The sequence below is a fragment of the Gouania willdenowi genome, chromosome 6, assembly GCF_900634775.1.
Source record: "Gouania willdenowi chromosome 6, fGouWil2.1, whole genome shotgun sequence".
Lineage (NCBI taxonomy): Eukaryota > Metazoa > Chordata > Actinopteri > Blenniiformes > Gobiesocidae > Gouania > Gouania willdenowi.
The window spans coordinates 33,336,755-33,356,928 of NC_041049.1; the positions used below are offsets into that span (position 1 = coordinate 33,336,755).

Below are 20,174 nucleotides of genomic sequence, written 5' to 3' on the forward strand. Positions count from 1 at the left end.
AGCGGCCTTGTCCTCAGGTGACAAGCTTTCTACGTGCTTCAAACTATTTTTGAGCCTTAACAGCGGTTCATTAATTGCCATTTTAAAATTTCAAGTGTCACATATGTAGACAACATGGTTTCTGCAATCTATTGGACAGGTTGTTTTTTAAGAGAACGGATTGGTCAGGAGGCGGGACTTCAGTACTCGCTCAGATCCTAGCCAGTACAAAACCTGAGGGGTATTTCATCAAACCCAGCTCAGCTCCGTTAAGCTGGGTTCTAACTGGAACGGCTGTTTCATCAATGAGAAAACACCTTGGTTACCATAGTGACACAGTCTGTGGGTCAAACCTGCTCCCGGCCAGGTTTAAGTGTGCTGATCACCTGCACCGGGAGCATCTGCAGTGTTGAATGTGACATCCAGCAACACACACACCGCTGAGCTGCTGGATCCGTTCGTTTGAATTTGATGTTTAATGCTGAATTCCAAGAAACTATTCATCAAAACACACACAAGTCTCATAAATTACATATTATTTTATTGTGAGTTACATCATCATCATTTATTAAATGCTGACAGGTGTTAAAATGTGTGATCACATGCTTCAGTTGATTTCTGTGATGAATTCACTAAATAACACCAACTTTAACCATTCATGACTTGAATGTTCAAACCACATAAACTTCTTCAACTTTATTCTCACTGCTCAGTATGATGTCACATCCTGTTGGTGTTGTCATTAGTTTCTATTTGCTGTTTAATTAGAGTAAAAGCTGCAGTGTATGTGTCCTCACATCTCCAATCAATGAACCTGTGATCTACCTCACGGTCTTCTGCAGGAAGCCAGGCACGAGCACTTAAGCTAAACATTGTCAGCTGGCTCAGCTCAGCCGGGGAGCTCCAAGCTGAGAAGAGTTTGATGGAATGGGAAAAGCCAGCACGGTCACGGACGGCTTGGGTGAACCAGGTTTAAACCGTAGGCCTGGTTCTACTTAGAACACCACTAGATGGAATGCCCCCTGGTCCCAACCTGGTTAGTCGTTCAGCCTAAGTTACCATGGTGATTTTGTTCCTAAGACGTGAGCCAGCTTCGTAGGACAGCACACACTGATTCAATCCCAAAAGTTAGCGCGATAAGGGGAAATCTAGCTTTGTAGTACAGGCCCTTTGGGGGTATGCTACGAATCTAGATTTACCTCTTATCATGCTAACTTCCAGGATTTAATCCATGTGTGCTGGCCTACAAAACTCGCTGAAGCTGAATCACTAAGACAACTAGTCTTTCACAGCTAACCTGGTCCCGACCAAGTTTTTCTCTAGCTTAAATGTTCGCTAGTGATAAAGTCCCACCTCCTGACCAATCAGATCTCTTAGAAAATGAGCTGTTCAATGAAAGGTGATGTGTGTGATCACGTCACTGTGTAGATCTGATGTGACAGCTGACATAGACTGTAAGAAACAGACGCTGATAGGAGAGAGATGCAATCCTTTCATTTACCGATGACATCCGATAGGAAAAATAAGATTTATATTTGATGGACTGATAAAATAAAATAAGTTGGCTGATCACACCTGCGCGCATCGGGTGCTTTCACACCATTAAATTAATTAATTAATTAATGTATTCTGAGGTATTGCTGAGAGTCTTAGTCCTGTAGATAATATAAAATGTAGATATATTCCACATTATGATGTAGGCTGATCTGTTTGAATGCAGGATCACAGCCACAGTAGACACGTTAAAAAGAAAAGAGAAAGTGAAACTTCAGAATGTCTGTTTATTCTCCGTTCATAATCTCACAAATGTAAACATTAACACGCATCAATTCCTGCGTTAATGACTTCCTGCTTTTACTGCAGCACCAGTGATAATTTTGGTCTGAATTTTAATTCTTCATATTTTTAAACTTAAGCAACACATAACGATCGGGACCAGGTTATGAAATGGATCAGATCTGATCGCGAGTATAAAAGCTCCGCCTCCTGCACTACTGTTGCTCTCCCTGTCATCATAGATTTATATTCATTATATTTAAGATCATAAGCTGTTCCTTCTGTGAAGACGCTCTGTCAGTTCTCTCCATTGATTGGTCAGATGCTGCAATCTCCACCTCTAAGCGAGCACGTACGAGGGTGAAATCACTTGGCTTAAATTAGCGCGTTTTGATCGACATTTGTAGTCCAGCACATATCTGGAAAGGAATGTTTGGTTTGTTCAAGCCAGCTAACGGAGCTTAATCCAATCTAGATTTGTAGCATACCCCCCTAAAGGTGAAGTGCACTCTGGAATACCAATATTTCTCCGCTGCTTTATTTTTAGGACCCACCTTCCAACCTTTATAACAAGCCATGCCCCGAGTGATTGAGGAAGATGAATTCTGCTTCATTGGAATATGCTGCAGTTTGATGCAAATACATAAATCATAATGCCATAGTCTGTGATGAACTGGCACTCTGTCGTCTCTCAATGAGAGCTGGAGATGAACACCAGCAGGCCCCATGTGACCCTAAACATGAATATGAGGGTCAGAAGATGATTGAATGATCGACAATGCCGTAGTTCAATTAAGAAGTAGCAGTAAAATCAAATTATGTATTTCTTGAAACATCGGGCTTAAAAAAGAAACAAGAGTTATTCACAAAATACTCCTAAAGAAAATGTTATAAAGTTGAAATTAAAGAGTAACTAAACCCTGCTTTCTCCTGACCTGCCACTAGCAGGGAAATCCAAAAAATGCCTAGATGATGGGCGGGGCTCCTGAAGCAGTTAAGATACACCCGGTCTATACTATAAAATCTGCAATGAACAATCTATGCTATGTTACCGAGCTACTCATTACTAAATATACATCTCTATTCACACTTCTCTCAATCTAACCGACTCACCACAGATCGTAGAGCCCACAGGTGCTAGTTTTTATAAAAGGGGCGGGGCTAACAGTGCTTGCTTGTGATGCAAGATGGACACAAAATGTCACATGATCTTGTTCTCAGCCAATAGCAAAAATCAATTGTAATAAAATGGTAAATGGACTAGATTTTATATAGCGTCTTATCCCCACACTGAAGCAGTCTCAAAGCGCTTTACACATCAGCTCATTCACCCAATCACTCTCACATTCACACACCAGTGGGACAGGACTGCCATGCAAGGCGCTAGTCGACCAATGGGAGCAACTTAGGGTTCAGTGTCTTGCCCAAGGACACTTCGACACATAGTCAGTTACTGGGATCGAACCCCCAACCTCTCGATCAGAAGACGACCCTCCACCACCTGAGCCACGGTCGCCCTAATAGCCTGGTTTCAACCTATAGAGGGCAGTCACTAACATTTTACAACTAAATAAGCCAAGTTAAAATACTTTGACTAAAATGTTGAGAGTTGGACCAGAATCAGTCAACAGCACTACTTCATACCCAAATACATTGGTATTGAGCAGAAAAAAACTGGTTTTGGGGTTTAGTTACTCTTTAGAGAAAAGGTGTATCTTATGAAGAGGAAAATAAGGAAAAATATGTACAATTTACTCTTAAAAGGTATAAGAATAGACAAAAGAGGAGCATAAAATATTTTCCCGACACAAACTAAAAATGGTTCTCTAACCTTCTAGTTGTAAACCCCTCCTTTAGACAATGGAGAGGGAAGGACCATTTACCAAAAAATCAGCGGAGAAATAGTTTAGAAATCTGTCGGTAATAAAACAATCTCAAGACACCATTTACTACATCAGATGACATTTTTTTGCATAGCCTTAATTTGAATAATCCTAAACACATGTAGATGCAGAAGTATGAATATTTTTTGCCGAGCCAGCGCTGGGTGATACACAAAAGTGTGGTGAACGAGAAATGACTTACTAATGAGCTTACATGAGTATAATCTTAATCTTTTATTTGCTTCTAGCTCTCACTTGGACATCAGAAAGCTGTCTGGTGTTAAATTATGTTTCCATGCTCATCGTGCAATGGTCCAAACGATGGTGATTATTCTCTGCTCAGCTTCACACGCGCTCTTTCTTTGCAGGGTCGAGGGTTCTCCAAAGCAATGACAGCCAAAGAGGCCCAAGCGTTCGTGGGTGATGTTCAGTGCCTGGTCAACACCCTTCAGGATGACAAGCTGTTCCTGGATCCACCCTCAACACAGCCACGTGCTCGGTCACGACGCCACCGCAGAGACACCCGGTCCCAGCTGCTGGAACTCATGGTCAGACTAGACAGATGCAGACAAATGTTGATAACCAGAATGAATGAATGTTGACATAAATGATAAAAGCTGCAGTCTTCAAAAAGTTGAAATGTTCTTCCAATACAAGGGACCCACATTTTATTCTTTGTTGAGGCTAAAAGCAATAAAAAGATTAAAGATGGAGAGAAGATGCAAGGACAGCAACCCAAGCCCCGCACCAACGGCGTGTCAGTTTTGTTGGCCAACTAACTAAACTGATCGCCGGGGGCACCCCACCAGCACCCCGGACCTACGGAAGCCACAAACACCCCCACGCTTGTAGTAATATAATAGGTGCAAGGAGAAAGACTAAGTTCTTTGTTTTTCCGGGGTTTAAAACAACCCTGAACATGATTGTTCACCCCACTGGCATTTATGGGGATTTTTTTTCCTTCAGTTGTGTTTGGCATTGTGAACGGAGGATACGATGCCTGTGTGGTCTCTGCCAAGTCTTTTAGGCAAAGCAGAGACCCATCCACCAGACAGTTCCTTGGACAATATACCCAAAACAGTAAAGTAATATGCCATGCATAGCACCTGTTGTTTTATGTGTACTGTATGTTTGTGGTTGCTTAAAAAGTCTTTGAAAATCAGGAACTTTCAATAGCTTTTGAAAATGTCTCTGTATAGGGACTAGCTCATTCCAGGCCTCGACTTCCTATAATTGAACTGCTATTAGCTCCAAAAAATATTTTTAACTATAACCGAGTCACAATTGAGATGAACAATGTGACAACACCTCTGGAGGCCATTTGTAAGAAAGCTACTGTTATGCTCCACTTCTCTGGTCAAACTATCGTAATACAACATCCTGCTGCTGCTGAGCCGAAATGCCTGATCATTACCCAGGATGCATAGCAAAGTGAATGTGTTTGTCTACAGATAAAGTTTGGGAAAGGAGAGTGGGTGGTCGGCTCTGTGGAATATGAGAAGAAGAATGATCTGTCGCTCTACATCATCATCCCAGCAGTCATTGTGCCCATGCTGCTTATAATCATCATATCCGTCTACTGCTACAGGTGAGTCCTTCATTCATATCCAAACGCTCAGCTTTTCCTTTGTGATGACTTAAATGATTTATTGGTAGTTACGTTGGTGGTTTCATAGTTATCTTGTTGACTGGTTAGTATTAATTTTAACAGAAAATTTTGTTTAGTTTATTTATTTTTAACTTAGACTTGAGTGTTATTTTAAGTTTTAGTCTAGCTATATTTGATTATTTCTGAATTAGTCAAAATTGTAATAATACTAGATAGTAGGGATGGGGCGATAAACTGAGTTCACGATACAAGATGATAAATGATAATGGGCTCACAATAACCATACAATATTTTTGAAAAGGAAAAAAAGGAATGACAAATTGGACAAATAACCATACTTTTTATTTTGTTTCAACTTTAACTCTGGACATACTTGCATATTTACTCTGAGTATGATCATTTCAAATCAATAGTGTTATTTTTTTTAAAAAGAAATCATAACAACCTGGTGTGTAGTTGTACTTGTACCCTCGAAGATACATCGCGTGACCTTTTAATATCACAATATGTTGTTGCATGATATATTGTCCCACCTTCATGAGATATTATTACAGTTTTTCCCCATTGGTTTGGCTCATATCTTGAAACTGAAATTACATTCTCTAAATAACAAGGGCAAACCTCCAAACCACTTGGTACTTGTTCACAACAGAGTTGAAGTTTTTCTCTTTTTTTTCCTCATCATATTAGAAATATCTTGTACGTCTCAGTACATCATTTGAAATGACAAAGTACAGATAACCTGCATTTAGCAAAATTTCCAAGTGAATAGATCTATTCACTGGGGTGACCGTGACTCAGGTGGTAGAGGGGTCGTCTTCTGATCAAGAGGTTGGGGGTTTGATTCCAGTCGATATCTGTCTATGTGTTGAAGTGTCCTTGGGCAAGACACTGAACCCTCAGTTGCTCCCAGTGGTTGACTTGCGCCTTGCATGGCAGCTCAGTCCCATTGTTGTGTGATATTGTAAAGCGCTTTGAGTCTGTTACAGTGTAGGGATAATGCACTATATAAATCAAGTCCATTTACCATCTAAACTGATTGTTGACTTCTTCATCTAATGGTTGTTCTGTTCAGAACTAGTCAGCATCATTTCATTCTGTAAGTCATTACATGTTCAATAATCAGAAATAATGAAGAACATACTGTAAAACCATAAATACCATTAATAAACCTCTTGGAGCAGTGGATATAGTGACAGTCAGGTGAAACTAGAACTAATAGCTAACTAATAAAAGAGGGGTTTCCCATATATCAGATAGATAACCAATCAATCAGTGTTTAGTTTCCTGACATGTGCTGTCCATCAATCAATCAATCAATCAATCAATCTTTTATTTGTATAGCGCCAAATCATAACCAAGACACTTTACAGTAGAGCAGTCTTAAGGACGGACTCTTCATTTTATGGATACACACATATGCATATATACGTATATACACATACATATGTATCCCACCCCCAACATGAATTCATCATGGCGGCAAGGAAAACCTTCTGTTAAGCAGCAGGAACCTTGTGTGGATCCCATTCCTATGATGAACAGCCATCCACGTTATGCTGTGTTGGGTGTGTGCAGAGGAAAGGGTGGAGACAGAGTTGTTGAGACTCTGTAACTCCACACTGAGGATCCCACGGACCTGCAAGACAAAAGCCAGAAGGAGTACAGGAGCAAACACACAAGGGAGTAAGCAGACATAGAGGGAGTGTTTGAGAGAGGAATGGGACCCTCTCCGGTCCCTCTCTAACCTAAATGACCTCTCTCTTAACGCCCTCTCCAACCTCTCTCCAACCGAGCATGCCAGACCCCCCCACCGGCAGTCTATCCTATTGCATCTTAACTATGAGCTATGAGCTGGTTCCTAACTAAAAGCTTTACCAAAGAGGAATGTTTTGAGCCTAACCTTAAAGGTAGAGAGGGTGTCTGCCCCCCGAACCGTGGTTGGTAGAGAAGTGGGGCCTGATAACTGAAAGCTCTTCCTCCTATGCTACTTTTAGAGACAAATGGAACAACGAGTAGTCCAGCATTTTGAGAGCGTAGTGTTCTGGGGGGATTGTATGGCACTACAAGCTCCTTGAGATAGACTGGTGCCTGTCCATTTAGGGCTTTATAAGTGAGAAGAAGAATCTTGAATTCTATTCTATATTTTATGGGAAGCCAATGCAGAGAGGCTAATACAGGAGTAATGTGATCTCTTCTCCTAGTTTTAGTCAGTACACGTGCTGCAGCATTTTGAACCAGCTGAAGTGTCTGAAGCGACTTGCTCAGGCAGCCTGCTAAAAGAGAATTACAATAATCCAGTCTAGAGGTAACAAAAGCATGGACTAGCTTTTTGGCGTCGCCCTGAGACAGGATAGATCTGATTTTAGCAATGTTACGGAGATGAAAGAAGGCAGTTCTTGAAGTTTGTTTTATGTTAGAGTTGAAGGATAAATCCTGATCAAATAGAACCCCAAGGTTTCTAACAGTTGTGCTTCATGCCAGAGTAATGCCATCTAGAACAGTTAGGCTAGCATAGGTTTCTCTAAGGTGTCGTGGGCCCAGTACAATGACCTCAGTCTTGTCTGAGTTAAGAAGAAGAAAATTTTCGTCCATCCAGGCCCTAATGTCCTTTAGACAGGCCTCAAGTTTAGATAGCTGATTTGTCTCACCTGGCTTCATTGATACATACAGTTGGGTATCATCAGCATAGCAGTGAAAGTTAACAGAGTGTTTTCTCATAACATTACCAAGGGGGAGCAAATAGATACAGAAGAGGATTGGACCTAGCACAGAGCCCTGAGGAACCCCGTAGCTTACTTTAGTGTACACAGAAGACCTATTATTCACGTGTACAAACTGGTACCTATCAGATAGGTAGGACTTAAACCAGTTTAGGGCAGTCCCTGTGATTCCAAGTAATTCCTCTAATCTCTCTAGTAGAATATAGTGATCTATAGTGTCAGAAGCTGCACTAAGATCTAATAAAACCAGCACTGAGAGTCGTCCTTCATCTGAAGCCCAGAGTAGATCATTAGTTACTTTAACTAAAGCAGTCTCTGTGCTGTGTTGTGCTCTAAAACCTGACTGGAAGTCCTCGAACAGGTTGTTGTTTTGAAGGAAGTCACAGAGCTGAGCCGCCACAACTTTCTCAAGAATCTTTGAAATAAAAGGAAGATTAGATATAGGCCTGTAGTTTGCTAAAGTGCTGGAATCAAGAGTAGGTTTTTTGAGAAGGGGTTTGATTACAGCTACTTTAAAGGACTGTGGCACGTAGCCTATTGATAGGGATATATTTATTGTCTCCAACAAAGATGGGCAGACTAGGGGAATAACTTCTTTAAACAGCTTAGTTGGGATCGGATCTGAAAGGCAGGTCGATGGTTTGGAGGATGAAATAATAGAGTTAAGTTCCTGAAGTCCTATATGTGTGAAACAGTTTAGGTTAGGCCTATTTACATTTAATGGTACAGCAGGCCCAGGTGAAGGCAGGGAGTGGCTAATTTTATCTCTAATCTTGTGAATTTTATTGTTAAAAAATGTCATAAAGTCCTCACAGCTGAGGGCTAGAGGAATCATGGGCTCAATAGAGCTCTGACTTTGTGTTAGCCTGGCTACAGTGCTGAAAATGTACCTCGGATTATTTTTATTTTCTTCAATTAGTGAGGAGTAGTATGTAGATCGACTATGTCGTAAGGCTGTCATGTATTTACTATGGCTTTCTTGCCAGAGTATTCGTGACTCCTCTGTTTTATTGGAGCGCCACATTCTCTCTAATTTACGGGTTGTTTGTTTGAGTGTGTGAGTTTCAGAGCTAAACCACGGAGCTTTCCTCTGAAGTTTAATAGTTTTTTCCCTCAATGGGGCAATTGAGTCCAAGGTGGATTTTAGTAGACTAGCAGAGCTATCGACAAGCAGATCCAGTTGAGAGGGGTTATAATTAATATCATAGTTATTTATTGGATGGTGCACTGAGTTTAAGGCAGCAGGTATGGCCTCTTTAAATTTAGCCACAGCACTGTTGGATAGATTTCTACTCGTCACTATTTTATTGCACAGTGCGAGATCCTCTAGGATAATGTTAAAAGATATTAAAAAGTGATCCGATAACAGAGGATTTTCAGGCATTGAAATGAATGTGAATGCTGCCAAACATGTATATAAAGCTTGACGAGGACCGGTATAATTTCTGAACACAGAGCCACCTGGCTACGCAAATGAACAAAGGCAACTGCTCAAGGAAGAGGAAAACTGCCAGGAGAGGGAGGGTGAGGACAGCGACCAGGTGTTGTTTGTGAAACTACAGCTGAGGCTACATATTATTTTTCTTGTTTTTTGTTTGTTTGTATTATATGTTAAGCTGTATACCTTTTCTTTATTTGATCTTATATATATATATATATATATCACAGACAGTCACTGGCAGTATGAGAGTGCAACGTGTAATGTGACGCGAGGCGCCTGTCCAAGGTGATTTGTTTTAGCCAATCACACGGTAACAAATGATGTCGTCATTGGCATACGCCGCAGAGACGCTGCTACAACAACAACAACAACAACAACAACAACAACAACAACAACCAGGCTCCACTGGTGAAAACTTTCTTTTGGGATAGTAATGCTGCGGTCATTATGTCATTGAGTGACTTTTGCCGTTTTTGCAACACGAATATGTGAGTTAAGAGCATGTTAACAATCCTCCTGCGTCAACATCTTTATATTTTGACTCAGAGCTATGCTAATAGCAGTAGCCCAGCTAGTTCCTCTCCCCTCAACTGCGCATGCGCCATTTTTGCTTTGGCTCTTCTGCCTTTGTCACACCCAGATATCCCACCCTAAACCACAACACTGCTTCATGATTGGTTCGAACCGCTCGGTTCGAATTTGAAAAGCAAAGGCGGGAAAAGTACAATATGGATTTTGGTGTTTGTGAACACCAGGAGAATCCATCTTTCAGGCAAAGTCACCAAAATTATCCACTAATTGAACAAAATTAGTTGAAGGACACTGATAATGAAGTGCTTTTATACTTTTACAGTATGTTTTTCCCCAATTTTTTACTTTTTACGGAAAAGGATTTTTTAATAAAAATTTTTTTGTGTGTTTCTGTATTGTGTTTGTGTTCAGGCGAAAGAGTCAGCAGGCTGAGCGTGAGTATGAGAAGGTGAAACACCAGTTGGAGAATTTGGAGGAAAGTGTGCGAGACCGATGCAAGAAAGAGTTTACAGGTGACTTACATTTTGACATATCCTCTCCTAACTTGTCCATGTTTCTAGGAAGCTGTTAAGTAATGAAGTGCTTTGTTGTTTTGGTTGCTTTTTGTAATGTATTGTTCTGCTGTGAATTAGTAGTACTCTCTTTGGTTAGCACCATGCAGCTCCATTATGCAAATTTGATAAAGCAGAAATAGAAAATCGTCTTTCTTAGATGAAATTATTCTTTGGGCAACACGTCCCATTTGTTGCAGCTTACTGATTGATATGGACAAGCAATTTGAAAACACTGATTATTTTCTATTATCATCAGGAGAGAGTACATAGTCTCATCTCTCCATCCATTGCAGACTTAATGATCGAGATGGAAGATCACACCAATGACCTGAGCGAAGGACGGATTCCCTTCCTGGACTACAAGACCTACACAGACCGGGTCTTCTTCTTGCCCTCTAAAGACGGCGCCAATGATGTGATGATCACAGGAAAGCTGGACATCCCAGAAGCTCGGAGGGCTACAGTAACACAGGCACTCAACCAGTTCTCTAACCTGCTGAACTCCAAGACCTTTCTCATTAATGTAAGTATACCACACATTTTTGTGCAGTAATGACAGTAGCTGCCTTTCCATTACCCTTATATATGCACAAAATCAAAATAACACACAACAAAACACTAAATTATTAATTATAATTACGTTTTTATGCTTTCATGAGGTTTTTCAGACGTTTCGATATTGAAACATATCGCAAAAGCTCAATGCAACCCCTTTTCCGCAATTATACATCACAGAACGTGACGTACTTGGTCACATGACCACTTCTCTTCGAGAAAACATGGTGCAGTCAGTAAGTGTAGACAGAAGAGGAGAACTAGATATTTCTTAGCATTATGCTAAAAGATTATTACTGCTACATTAGACAGCAAACAACAAAGGAATATGGAGTGTCCATCTTCCTGCAGAGAAGTCTTGCAGGATGAGATTTCACGGGAGTTATGAGGCTCCAAAACAACATTCATTGGAAATACGTTCAAAGCACAATTATACTGTGTCGAAACTTTAGATATATCACTTTTATTTTGTGACAAAAACTGTAATGGAAACACAGCAAATAATAACATTAGAAAATCTGCAATCAATAAAAGCAGAATTCCAAAAAATGCATCAAATTGGGCCCTTAAGTGAGTATGGAATCCCCGGACTCCCCAACTCACCTCATCCCTAATATATCATCGGTACTGATTGACCGTAGGACAACATGCATTTATGATTAAAAAAATCAACCGGTAATAGTAAATAAAAATAACATCAACTTAAATTCAAAATAATAACCAAATCACTTGTTTGCATTCAGATGTGCTCCTTGTAAAACTGTCTTCATTGTGATTCCTGACTTCTTGCACTCTGTATGTCTGTTTACTGGTAAAAAAAAAAGCTCAATAAAGAAAGTTGGAAAAAAATTAAATAATAACCAATTCTGAGAGACAAATAACTAAATAATAACTAAACATTCTCATGTGCCTTCTACAGCCTGTTCAGCATCTGATGAGTGTGTTGAGTTATGTGAGACTTGAGGTCCCAGCATGTGTTTAGCATGTTGACATTTGTGCATTGCAGTGAAATAACATTTTGATGGATTGCTGTACCTGGTCCCCCAAAGAGTTGTGTGTAAGACCTTTGTTTGATCTTCTGACCTTTCCTATTTCCATGATGAGCGGTTGGAATTGAACACTCGATGCTTTAGCTGCTGAAACGATCAAAAGCTTGCTAACATCAACTTATAACAGCTTGACATTCACTAAATATTGATTTATCCATAAAATTGTGAATATACATACACGTAGCTATTAGCATGCAGCCCAAATGTTCCATCACTGTTTGCTGTAGTCTAACAGCTAGCATAACATGAAAACTATTATATTTTGAAGCAAGATGCAAATGTTTTAGTGTATAAATTTAAATTTTAACATTTTAACCCTGCCGATTTTGACACTGGATAATATAACAGTCTGTGGAAATTGAGTTGAATGAAGGCACGTATACAGATGAGAATAGAAATGTACAAGGAAAAGCTTGTTTCCCATCTCAGGGATTTTTCTGTTACACTGCAGCAGTGGCACATCTTTTATTAACAATGGGACTTTGTAAAAACTTCTTGCCAATAGCATTGATTCACACAGGCATGTTCTAATTGTTACAGTACTCACCAGCAACTATAGAATTTATTTAATAAACCTGGAGCTGATCATTAGTTGGAGTCTTGAGTATTTTGGCTATTCTTTGATTTATTTGGACATTAGTATCATGTTTTTCTTCATGTCTCCCTAATATTCTATGCTTGGGTTACACAGAGCTCTGACATGTTACGAATGTTAAATCTGTGTGATTCACGACTCATTAGTGCAACCTAACTGGATGATGTTTGTAACAGCGTTTAGCTTTCACAGAGAAACTGTTCTACTATTGCTACAATACGATCATACTTATGGAGTGCGTGGCACCGTGTGAACATTTGTGTCGCCCTGTGCTGATTTGTTTTGGCACGCCGGGTGTGATAGAGTGTATCCTCACTTCATTTCTCACTATTTTAAGATGCCACAGCTAAAGAACATGTCAAAGTTCAGGACCAAACAGCAGCCTGATGCTCCTCCAGCACCTCCAGATCCACCTCCTCCTCCTGCTCCTCAGTAGGGGAGAGACTCAGATGGACCAGAAGTGCAGCTGTTAGTGTATAAATAAAGGACAAGAGAGCTGGAGGAAGTTTTCTACATGTGATCTATTTAAATTTCCATCAACTCTTGTTTTCGTACCATTTACATGTAAACTCTGATGAGAAGAGTCCCCAAACAGTAGCCTGATGACTTGATGGAGCAATGTGGACTGTCCAAGATGAATATGAGTGTGTATTAAGCCAAATATGTACCTATTCGACCACGTTCACCACACTTGTAGCACTGCCAACTGTATTGCGACGATCCGCACTACGTGTCCGTGATCGATGCCACTGACTCAACTCGTTTTTTTTACTTTTTCATAGTACGTAGCGTTGAAATGTGAGGCACTCTGTCACAATTATAAATTCCTGGTGTTTGTAACGCGCAAGCTCTGTTGTAACCCCAGCATTTGTATTCACTTTCGCGAAGCAGCCTTTTATTGTCTACACTGCTTTCTAGGTTTGTCCTGCTCCAATCAGCATTTTAATCAAAGTACACTGTTATTTTGAAAAATGTCTGGAATTGCCATTTTAATTCCGATTTAAAAAGTTAAAAGCTAGAATCAGCATGCTACCTTTTTTATTGTTACATACTGCTATTATTTAATCATGCCAATTTAAAGTAATCAGTTTATTACTCAAAATCACCAGCATGATTTTCAGTTATTACTGCGAGGTCAGTGTGTTTTCCATTACACTTGATAGTGCGTTATTAGCATGGGTCGGATTAGAATTAAAGATTGATCTCTTCTCAGCAAGGCTCAAGTTATACAAATGTTGACGGATTCTGTGCCAGTGTAGTTTAATTTCCAAACCACTATATTTGATTACTATAATTCCTGAATGTTGGTTTCTCCCCTCTTACATTTCTGCACCTCGGCTCTGTGTTTTCATAGTTTATTCGGACATTGGAACGCAGTCACGACTTCAACGCCCGGGCCAAGGTCTACTTTGCCTCCCTCTTGACAGTGGCACTCCACGGGAAGCTTGAGTATTACACTGACATCATGAGAACGCTGCTGCTGGAGCTGATGGAGGAATATGTCCACAGCAAGAACCCCAAGCTGATGCTGCGGAGGTGAGAAGCAGCTCAAATGTTCCCAACACCAGATTTCATAACACCTTTGGCAAGATGGCAGTTTTGTCACTAAATCTGTGAGCACATTTCAAATGTGAGGTATCCAAGCACTTTTTACAGCTAATTTTGAACCAATACAAAAACACATAATGAAATAATAGCTAATTCTTTTAAGACTGAATCATAAAAACCGCTATAAAATAAAATTAAGCTTTAACAAAGGAGAACCTTTTTCAAAGCCCCTTTCTGCCATTGGGAAATAAAAATAAGAATATTTTGTGTTAAATAATTATGATTATGAGATGAAATATCATAACCATGAGATAAAAGGTCCCCATGGTCATGAAATTCTTTAAAAATTTATGGATTTTGAAAAACCGATTTTCCTCTTGAAAAGTCATGGAATAATGTAACTGTATTGGAAAAGTTTTGGAAATATGCCTAATTTATTTTAATGTTTCAAATATATTCCAAAATGGTACAATTGTATCATTTAGCAACAGGAGAAGTGATGGTGTCACGCCAAGAGCTCAGAGCAGCGGTCCGATCCTGGTTGCCTGTATTTACAGGCAACTGGAGCTCTTCTTCTCTTCTTCATGACGTCAACGAAACAGCAGAGTTGGAACTGTCGCCCCCTGTCGCTCCAGTGGTATCTGACATTGTGTCCTTGGGCAAGACAATTCACCCACATTGCCTAGTGTGACTGAGTGTTGGTGGTGGTCGGAGGGGCTGATGGCGCACTATGGCAGCGTCGCTTCTGTCAGTCTGTCCCAGGGTAGCTGTGTCAAATTTCAAGAGGTTTACATGGACTTTTTTAAAATAATGAGAGAGAGGAGAGAGAGAGAGAGAGAGAGAGAGGAGAGAGAGAGAGAGAGAGAAGAAGAGAGAGAGGAGAGAGAGAGAGAGAGAGAGAGATAGAGAGAGAGATGAGGAGAAGAGAGATAGATAGCGAGAGAGAGATCGCTAGATCTGATCTCTTCTCGTAGTGCGATTGATGCATTTTCGTGCTTGCAGTGAGTCGTTATTGCTTCTTTAGCGTTGTGCGTTGGTGCTTCTGTTGGTTCGTGCTAGTGCTTTGTGCGTGCGTGCGTTGTTAGTGCGTCTTCGTGCGTTTTTTTTTGTGTTTGTGTGTTTGGGGTGTTTTTTTTTTTTTTGTGTGGGTGTGAGGAGGTGATTTTTTTGTATTTTCGGTTGTTGAGGTGTTGTGTAGTGTGAGTGTGAGTGTGAGTGAGAGTGTGAGTGTGAGTGTGAGTGTGAGTGTGAGTGAGTTACGGTCCAAATAGTATCCAAATAATCTGGTGACTGACTATCGACTGTGAGGCTGGTGTGATGAACAATATAGATGTTACATCTACCGTTTGACACTTTTGCGTAAACAATTACAGCTTTTTTGAGGGAAGTGAAAAATGTTTATTTTGCACGTTATAAATACCGCTAACGACAGCCGTCAACACGCACGGAAGTTGATCACAAGATACAATCAGCACCAGTAGATTCATTACACCATCTCTGGTTCTACATATCATGTGCATGTTTTTCTTAACATCCATTTTTTGGTTTTAATTTATGTATATATTAATAACCAGTAATGTGACATATGCATTTCTCCTTTTTCGCCCGAGAGCAAAAGTCCGCCCAGTCACCAGTTTATCTGGATACTATTTGGACCGTAACACTGTTTGGTAAAGTTGGCAGATATTCACAGATTTGGACTTCCAGCATCAATAACTATTTAACAAAACGTCATTGACATACAAATTACACCTCTACCATCATTGTGAGATGGAAAACATGATACAAGATCATTTTTATCAAACGCAGCAGAGGAAAAGTCCTTCTGTGTGGTGAGATTAAAACATGAAGCTCTCGTCCTAGTTTCCTCGTAAATATCCAAATATCACACAAATGGAACAAGATTTAATTTTAAAACAGAAAAACGCTGCTTGTTTGGTTTTTGGTTTTTCTGTATATCTGTTTTGGTTTTAAGTCAAAAAAACAAAATAAACACACTGTTTATTTGTTATTGTGATTTGGTTTTAAAACGGAATAACCAAAGAACGAAGGGTACACGGATTCTAACGATATACTAAATACATTTGATTTATAAAGCATTTCTAATGGCTAAGATCTCAAAGAGCCACAAGCAAACAAAACAAAAGCAAACAACCAGGAACAAACGCAAGAAAAAAAAGGATCCTGACTAGAATAAAAACCTTAAGATATTGAGATAAAATTGTCAATTAAAATAAAACAAGGGAGGCTGGGCAAAACCTGTTCATTAAGGTAAATCCTAATAGTTTTCTTTAAAGCCTGAGATTAAGAACTCCTCTGATGGTCAGGGAGACAGTGCTAGATGTTAGAGGTGGCTGAGCAGAAAGCTCCATCTCCCATGGTCTGAAGTTTGAAACGGGGTGGGGAAGGTTGGTACTTTCAGAGTTGTGCTTATGGCTGGATGAGTGAGCAATGGTAACATCTTTGAGATTATCTGGGGCAGTGCCATTGAGGCATTGGTGAGTGATAATGGCTTTTTCGAAAAGTTTAAGGAGGTTCTTGTCAACCCAACCCAAAACAGCAGGGCAATGCAGTAAATAAGTCTGGAGATAAAAACATGGACAAGTTTTTCTAAATCGCAAAAAATGGGGAAAGAACAAAGTTTCGAGATGTTGCTAAGGTGGAATAAAAGGTGTGAAACAGGTGTTTAATGTGTGAGGTGAATGTCCAATTCACACAGGCAAATTATTGAGCGTTTTATTTTAATCTAGGATTGGTTTCCCAGAAAAATCTGCGACATAGTTAAGTGAATCAGGCATGCAAGTTCTACTTCAGTAGAAATTTGCATGTCCAATGGAATTCACACCTCTGATAAAAAGTTTACCGATGCAGCCATTAGCTCTGACAACTGTAGGGAGAATGGACATAAAGCTCTGTAACGCACTCGGCACTAATGAGTTAAAGTGTTCAGCTTTGCTTGTTCACTCAACACTTCACTTGAAGTTCTAAACATGACTAACATTACGCTGTCATTAGCATGAATAAGATGTCATAAAGGCTGTCATTAAGTGTTGTTCATTACCCTAACCCTTACCCTGTAACCCCTAACCTTCTAACCTCAACCCTAACCCATAATTTAGCGAACAGCAATGACAGCCTTCATGACACCTTATTCATGCTAATGACGGATAATGACAGCGTAATGTCAGCCTTATGTTTAAAACTTTTGAGTAAAGTGTTACCACTGAAAATCATATCTACACTGTACGGTTTAAGTTCATGTGTATCTTAAACAAGCAGCGCTTTAACTGACAAAGTTTTCTATCACTTTGGTGTTATTCACTGTGAGTGTGAATGCAAACTGAGCCCAATCAGGGTGTTCATACTATTATTTGTTCTCCATTCATTTGGCCCAATTAAAAGCAAATTATTATTTTTTTGTACAGGAATTTACCTTTGGAGGTTAAACATCTCTTTGACTGTTGCCTCCCATTGTTTCGCCACAGTATAGTTACTTTGTTGTTGATCTCTGCAATCCACTGTGCACCCTGTGACCGACTGTTGTGCAAGAAAACATCTTAATTGTGCTCCGATGGAGGAGCTCATTATGCTGATCAGTGTCAGCACGACCAAGCTTATGTATAAAACATCTAATTAAGAATTTTGGGAGCTAAGGGATGTCAGATATCAAATAAAGTGCTTAATCTTTCCACAGGACACACCCTGGCATTGAAATAATCAGACATTCAAATCCTCCTCATCTGGTACCGCCATGTTTCTGTAATTCTAAAGAATGCATTAGAAAACACACTGATTTATCAATGCTGAAAATATTTTCTATGCACCATCAATGAGCATATAATCTAATATTTACCAAAAACTTGTCCAACAGCTTCTAGAACGCTAATCTGATCTCAATACCTTTGTGAGCAATCTATTGTCAGTGCTGCTTCTTTGTTTAGATTTACTACATTTAAGATAAGCATAATGGAAAGCCACTTTTCCTCCTAATCATCCCTGTGTATTACACCTAGCACACTGTTTTCAAAACCCAATGATGGATCATTCCGTCTTACAGGTCTGAGACGGTGGTGGAGAGAATGCTGTGTAACTGGATGTCCATCTGTCTTTATCAGTTCCTGAAGGTAACACAACGTGACCCTTGCCTTACATTTTTATTTAAGATTAGAGTTGTTTTTTTTAGATTTGCTTTTGTATATGCATCAAGGACCTTTCCAAGTTACGTCACTCTTTTTTTCCTTGGGGCTATGTTGACATCTGAAGCCAGCATTGGGGTCAATTACAATTTTCAGTTACAATTACATTTTCCATTATCCATGTTCAGTTAGAATTAAATTATGATTACAGTGACCAGCATTTTTTCCAATTACAATTAATTTACAATTATCTTTTTATCCTCAGAATGTCAATTTCGATCACGTTCTCAATTACTAAAGTTCAATTATAATTAATCACAATTAGTGAGCCTGAAATAATTAACCTAATTAAAGTTAACCTTCCTCTTGTGTTATCTTTTCTGTTAGCATCTCTTATAATAACAGGTCCTAAATCAGCTGTAAAATACATATAATAACTTCTTTTCTATCTATTGGTAACCTTGTTAGGCTTCCTAATCAATGAAAACATAGGTTGTGTCAGTATACCCCTCCATTTCATTTTTTTTAATGGTAAAATGTGAGAAAGATGATAAACATATTTTAATAGTTGTTAACTACATATGTGTAGAACTGTACATAGAACTTTAACCTTTTTCCCCCAGTTTTGCGTTAAATTGTAATTGACATATTTTTTTATTGAAATTTCATGGCAATTCCAATTACAGTCCATTATCTCAACTCAATTACAATTTCATTATGATTACGACAGCAGCAGATTTTTGAAATTACAATTATAATTACACCATAATTCTAATTAATTATCAATTACGCAATTACTATTTTAATTGACCAAACCCTGTCTGAAGCCCACAAGACATGACAAGTAATAGAGAAATACAGCTTACTACTGACAGAAATCTGTCCAAAATTGCAAAACACCTTGATAACAGTACAAAAACTGATACACAGACAAGCAAAGGAAAATTAAAGTCGACCCTGGCACCATTGAAAAAAAGTCACCTGTTTTTTAGATTTTTTGCAGAAGCCCAATTCAAAATACATTTAAAATACATGACTTAACTAGAAATCACTCACACGTATTTTCTGCCTAGCTGGGTCCTCCATCTTTTCTCCTAACCACATTTTACAAAATGAGCATATTCAAGCTAAAGGTTACTAAAATGACTTAATGTTTATTGATCTACATTATAGTGTACATATACTTCTAGTATAAAAATGTATGTTACCTGGTCAAATTTACAGTTACATTTAACAGCTGAGCTCTTGAAAACATAATGTTTTTGCTCATTTCCAGTCTCATTTGTTGAATGTTTTTTTTACTAGACATCCTGTCAGGGCTCAGATAGACAATTGTCCCTTAGTTTTAAAGACACTCTAAATGCTGGTGTTTCTTATCATTTAAAAAGTAATCTAACAATGAATGCACCTTATTATTAACACAGTAAATGTGTGAACCAGTGCGTCTCAGATTCAAATTGCTGCTTTTATTAATATACAATCTTTCTCTATCCATAATGGAATCGGGGAATTTATTTGTTTGCTTAGCTGCTAATCGTGAACAATTACATTCCTGACAACAGCCCAGGCAAACCTATTGGTGTGTGTGTGTGTCTGTGTCTGTGTGACAGGATTCTGCTGGCGAGCCCTTGTACAAATTGTTCCGAGCCATCAAGCACCAGATTGAAAAAGGGCCAGTGGACGCCAGAGTGAAAAAAGCCAAGTACACCCTGAACGACACCGGCCTTTTGGGTGATGATGTTGAGTACTCCATCCTAGTGAGTTGATGCACGTTCACACAAACATGCACATTGTC

At 39.3% G+C, this 20,174-nt stretch overlaps 1 protein-coding gene across 1 annotated transcript in view; it reads left to right on the forward strand.

Moving 5' to 3' along the window:
* plxnb2b (plexin b2b) overlaps positions 1-20,174 on the forward strand; it is a 275,822-nt gene that overhangs the window by 222,066 nt on the left and 33,582 nt on the right. Inside the window, exons 22-28 of the mRNA XM_028448556.1 lie at positions 4,007-4,186; positions 5,090-5,226; positions 10,354-10,454; positions 10,790-11,019; positions 14,050-14,231; positions 18,301-18,367; positions 19,990-20,136. Of these exons, the coding sequence (XP_028304357.1) occupies positions 4,007-4,186; positions 5,090-5,226; positions 10,354-10,454; positions 10,790-11,019; positions 14,050-14,231; positions 18,301-18,367; positions 19,990-20,136 (1,044 nt within the window). The remainder of the gene's footprint in view (positions 1-4,006; positions 4,187-5,089; positions 5,227-10,353; positions 10,455-10,789; positions 11,020-14,049; positions 14,232-18,300; positions 18,368-19,989; positions 20,137-20,174) is intronic.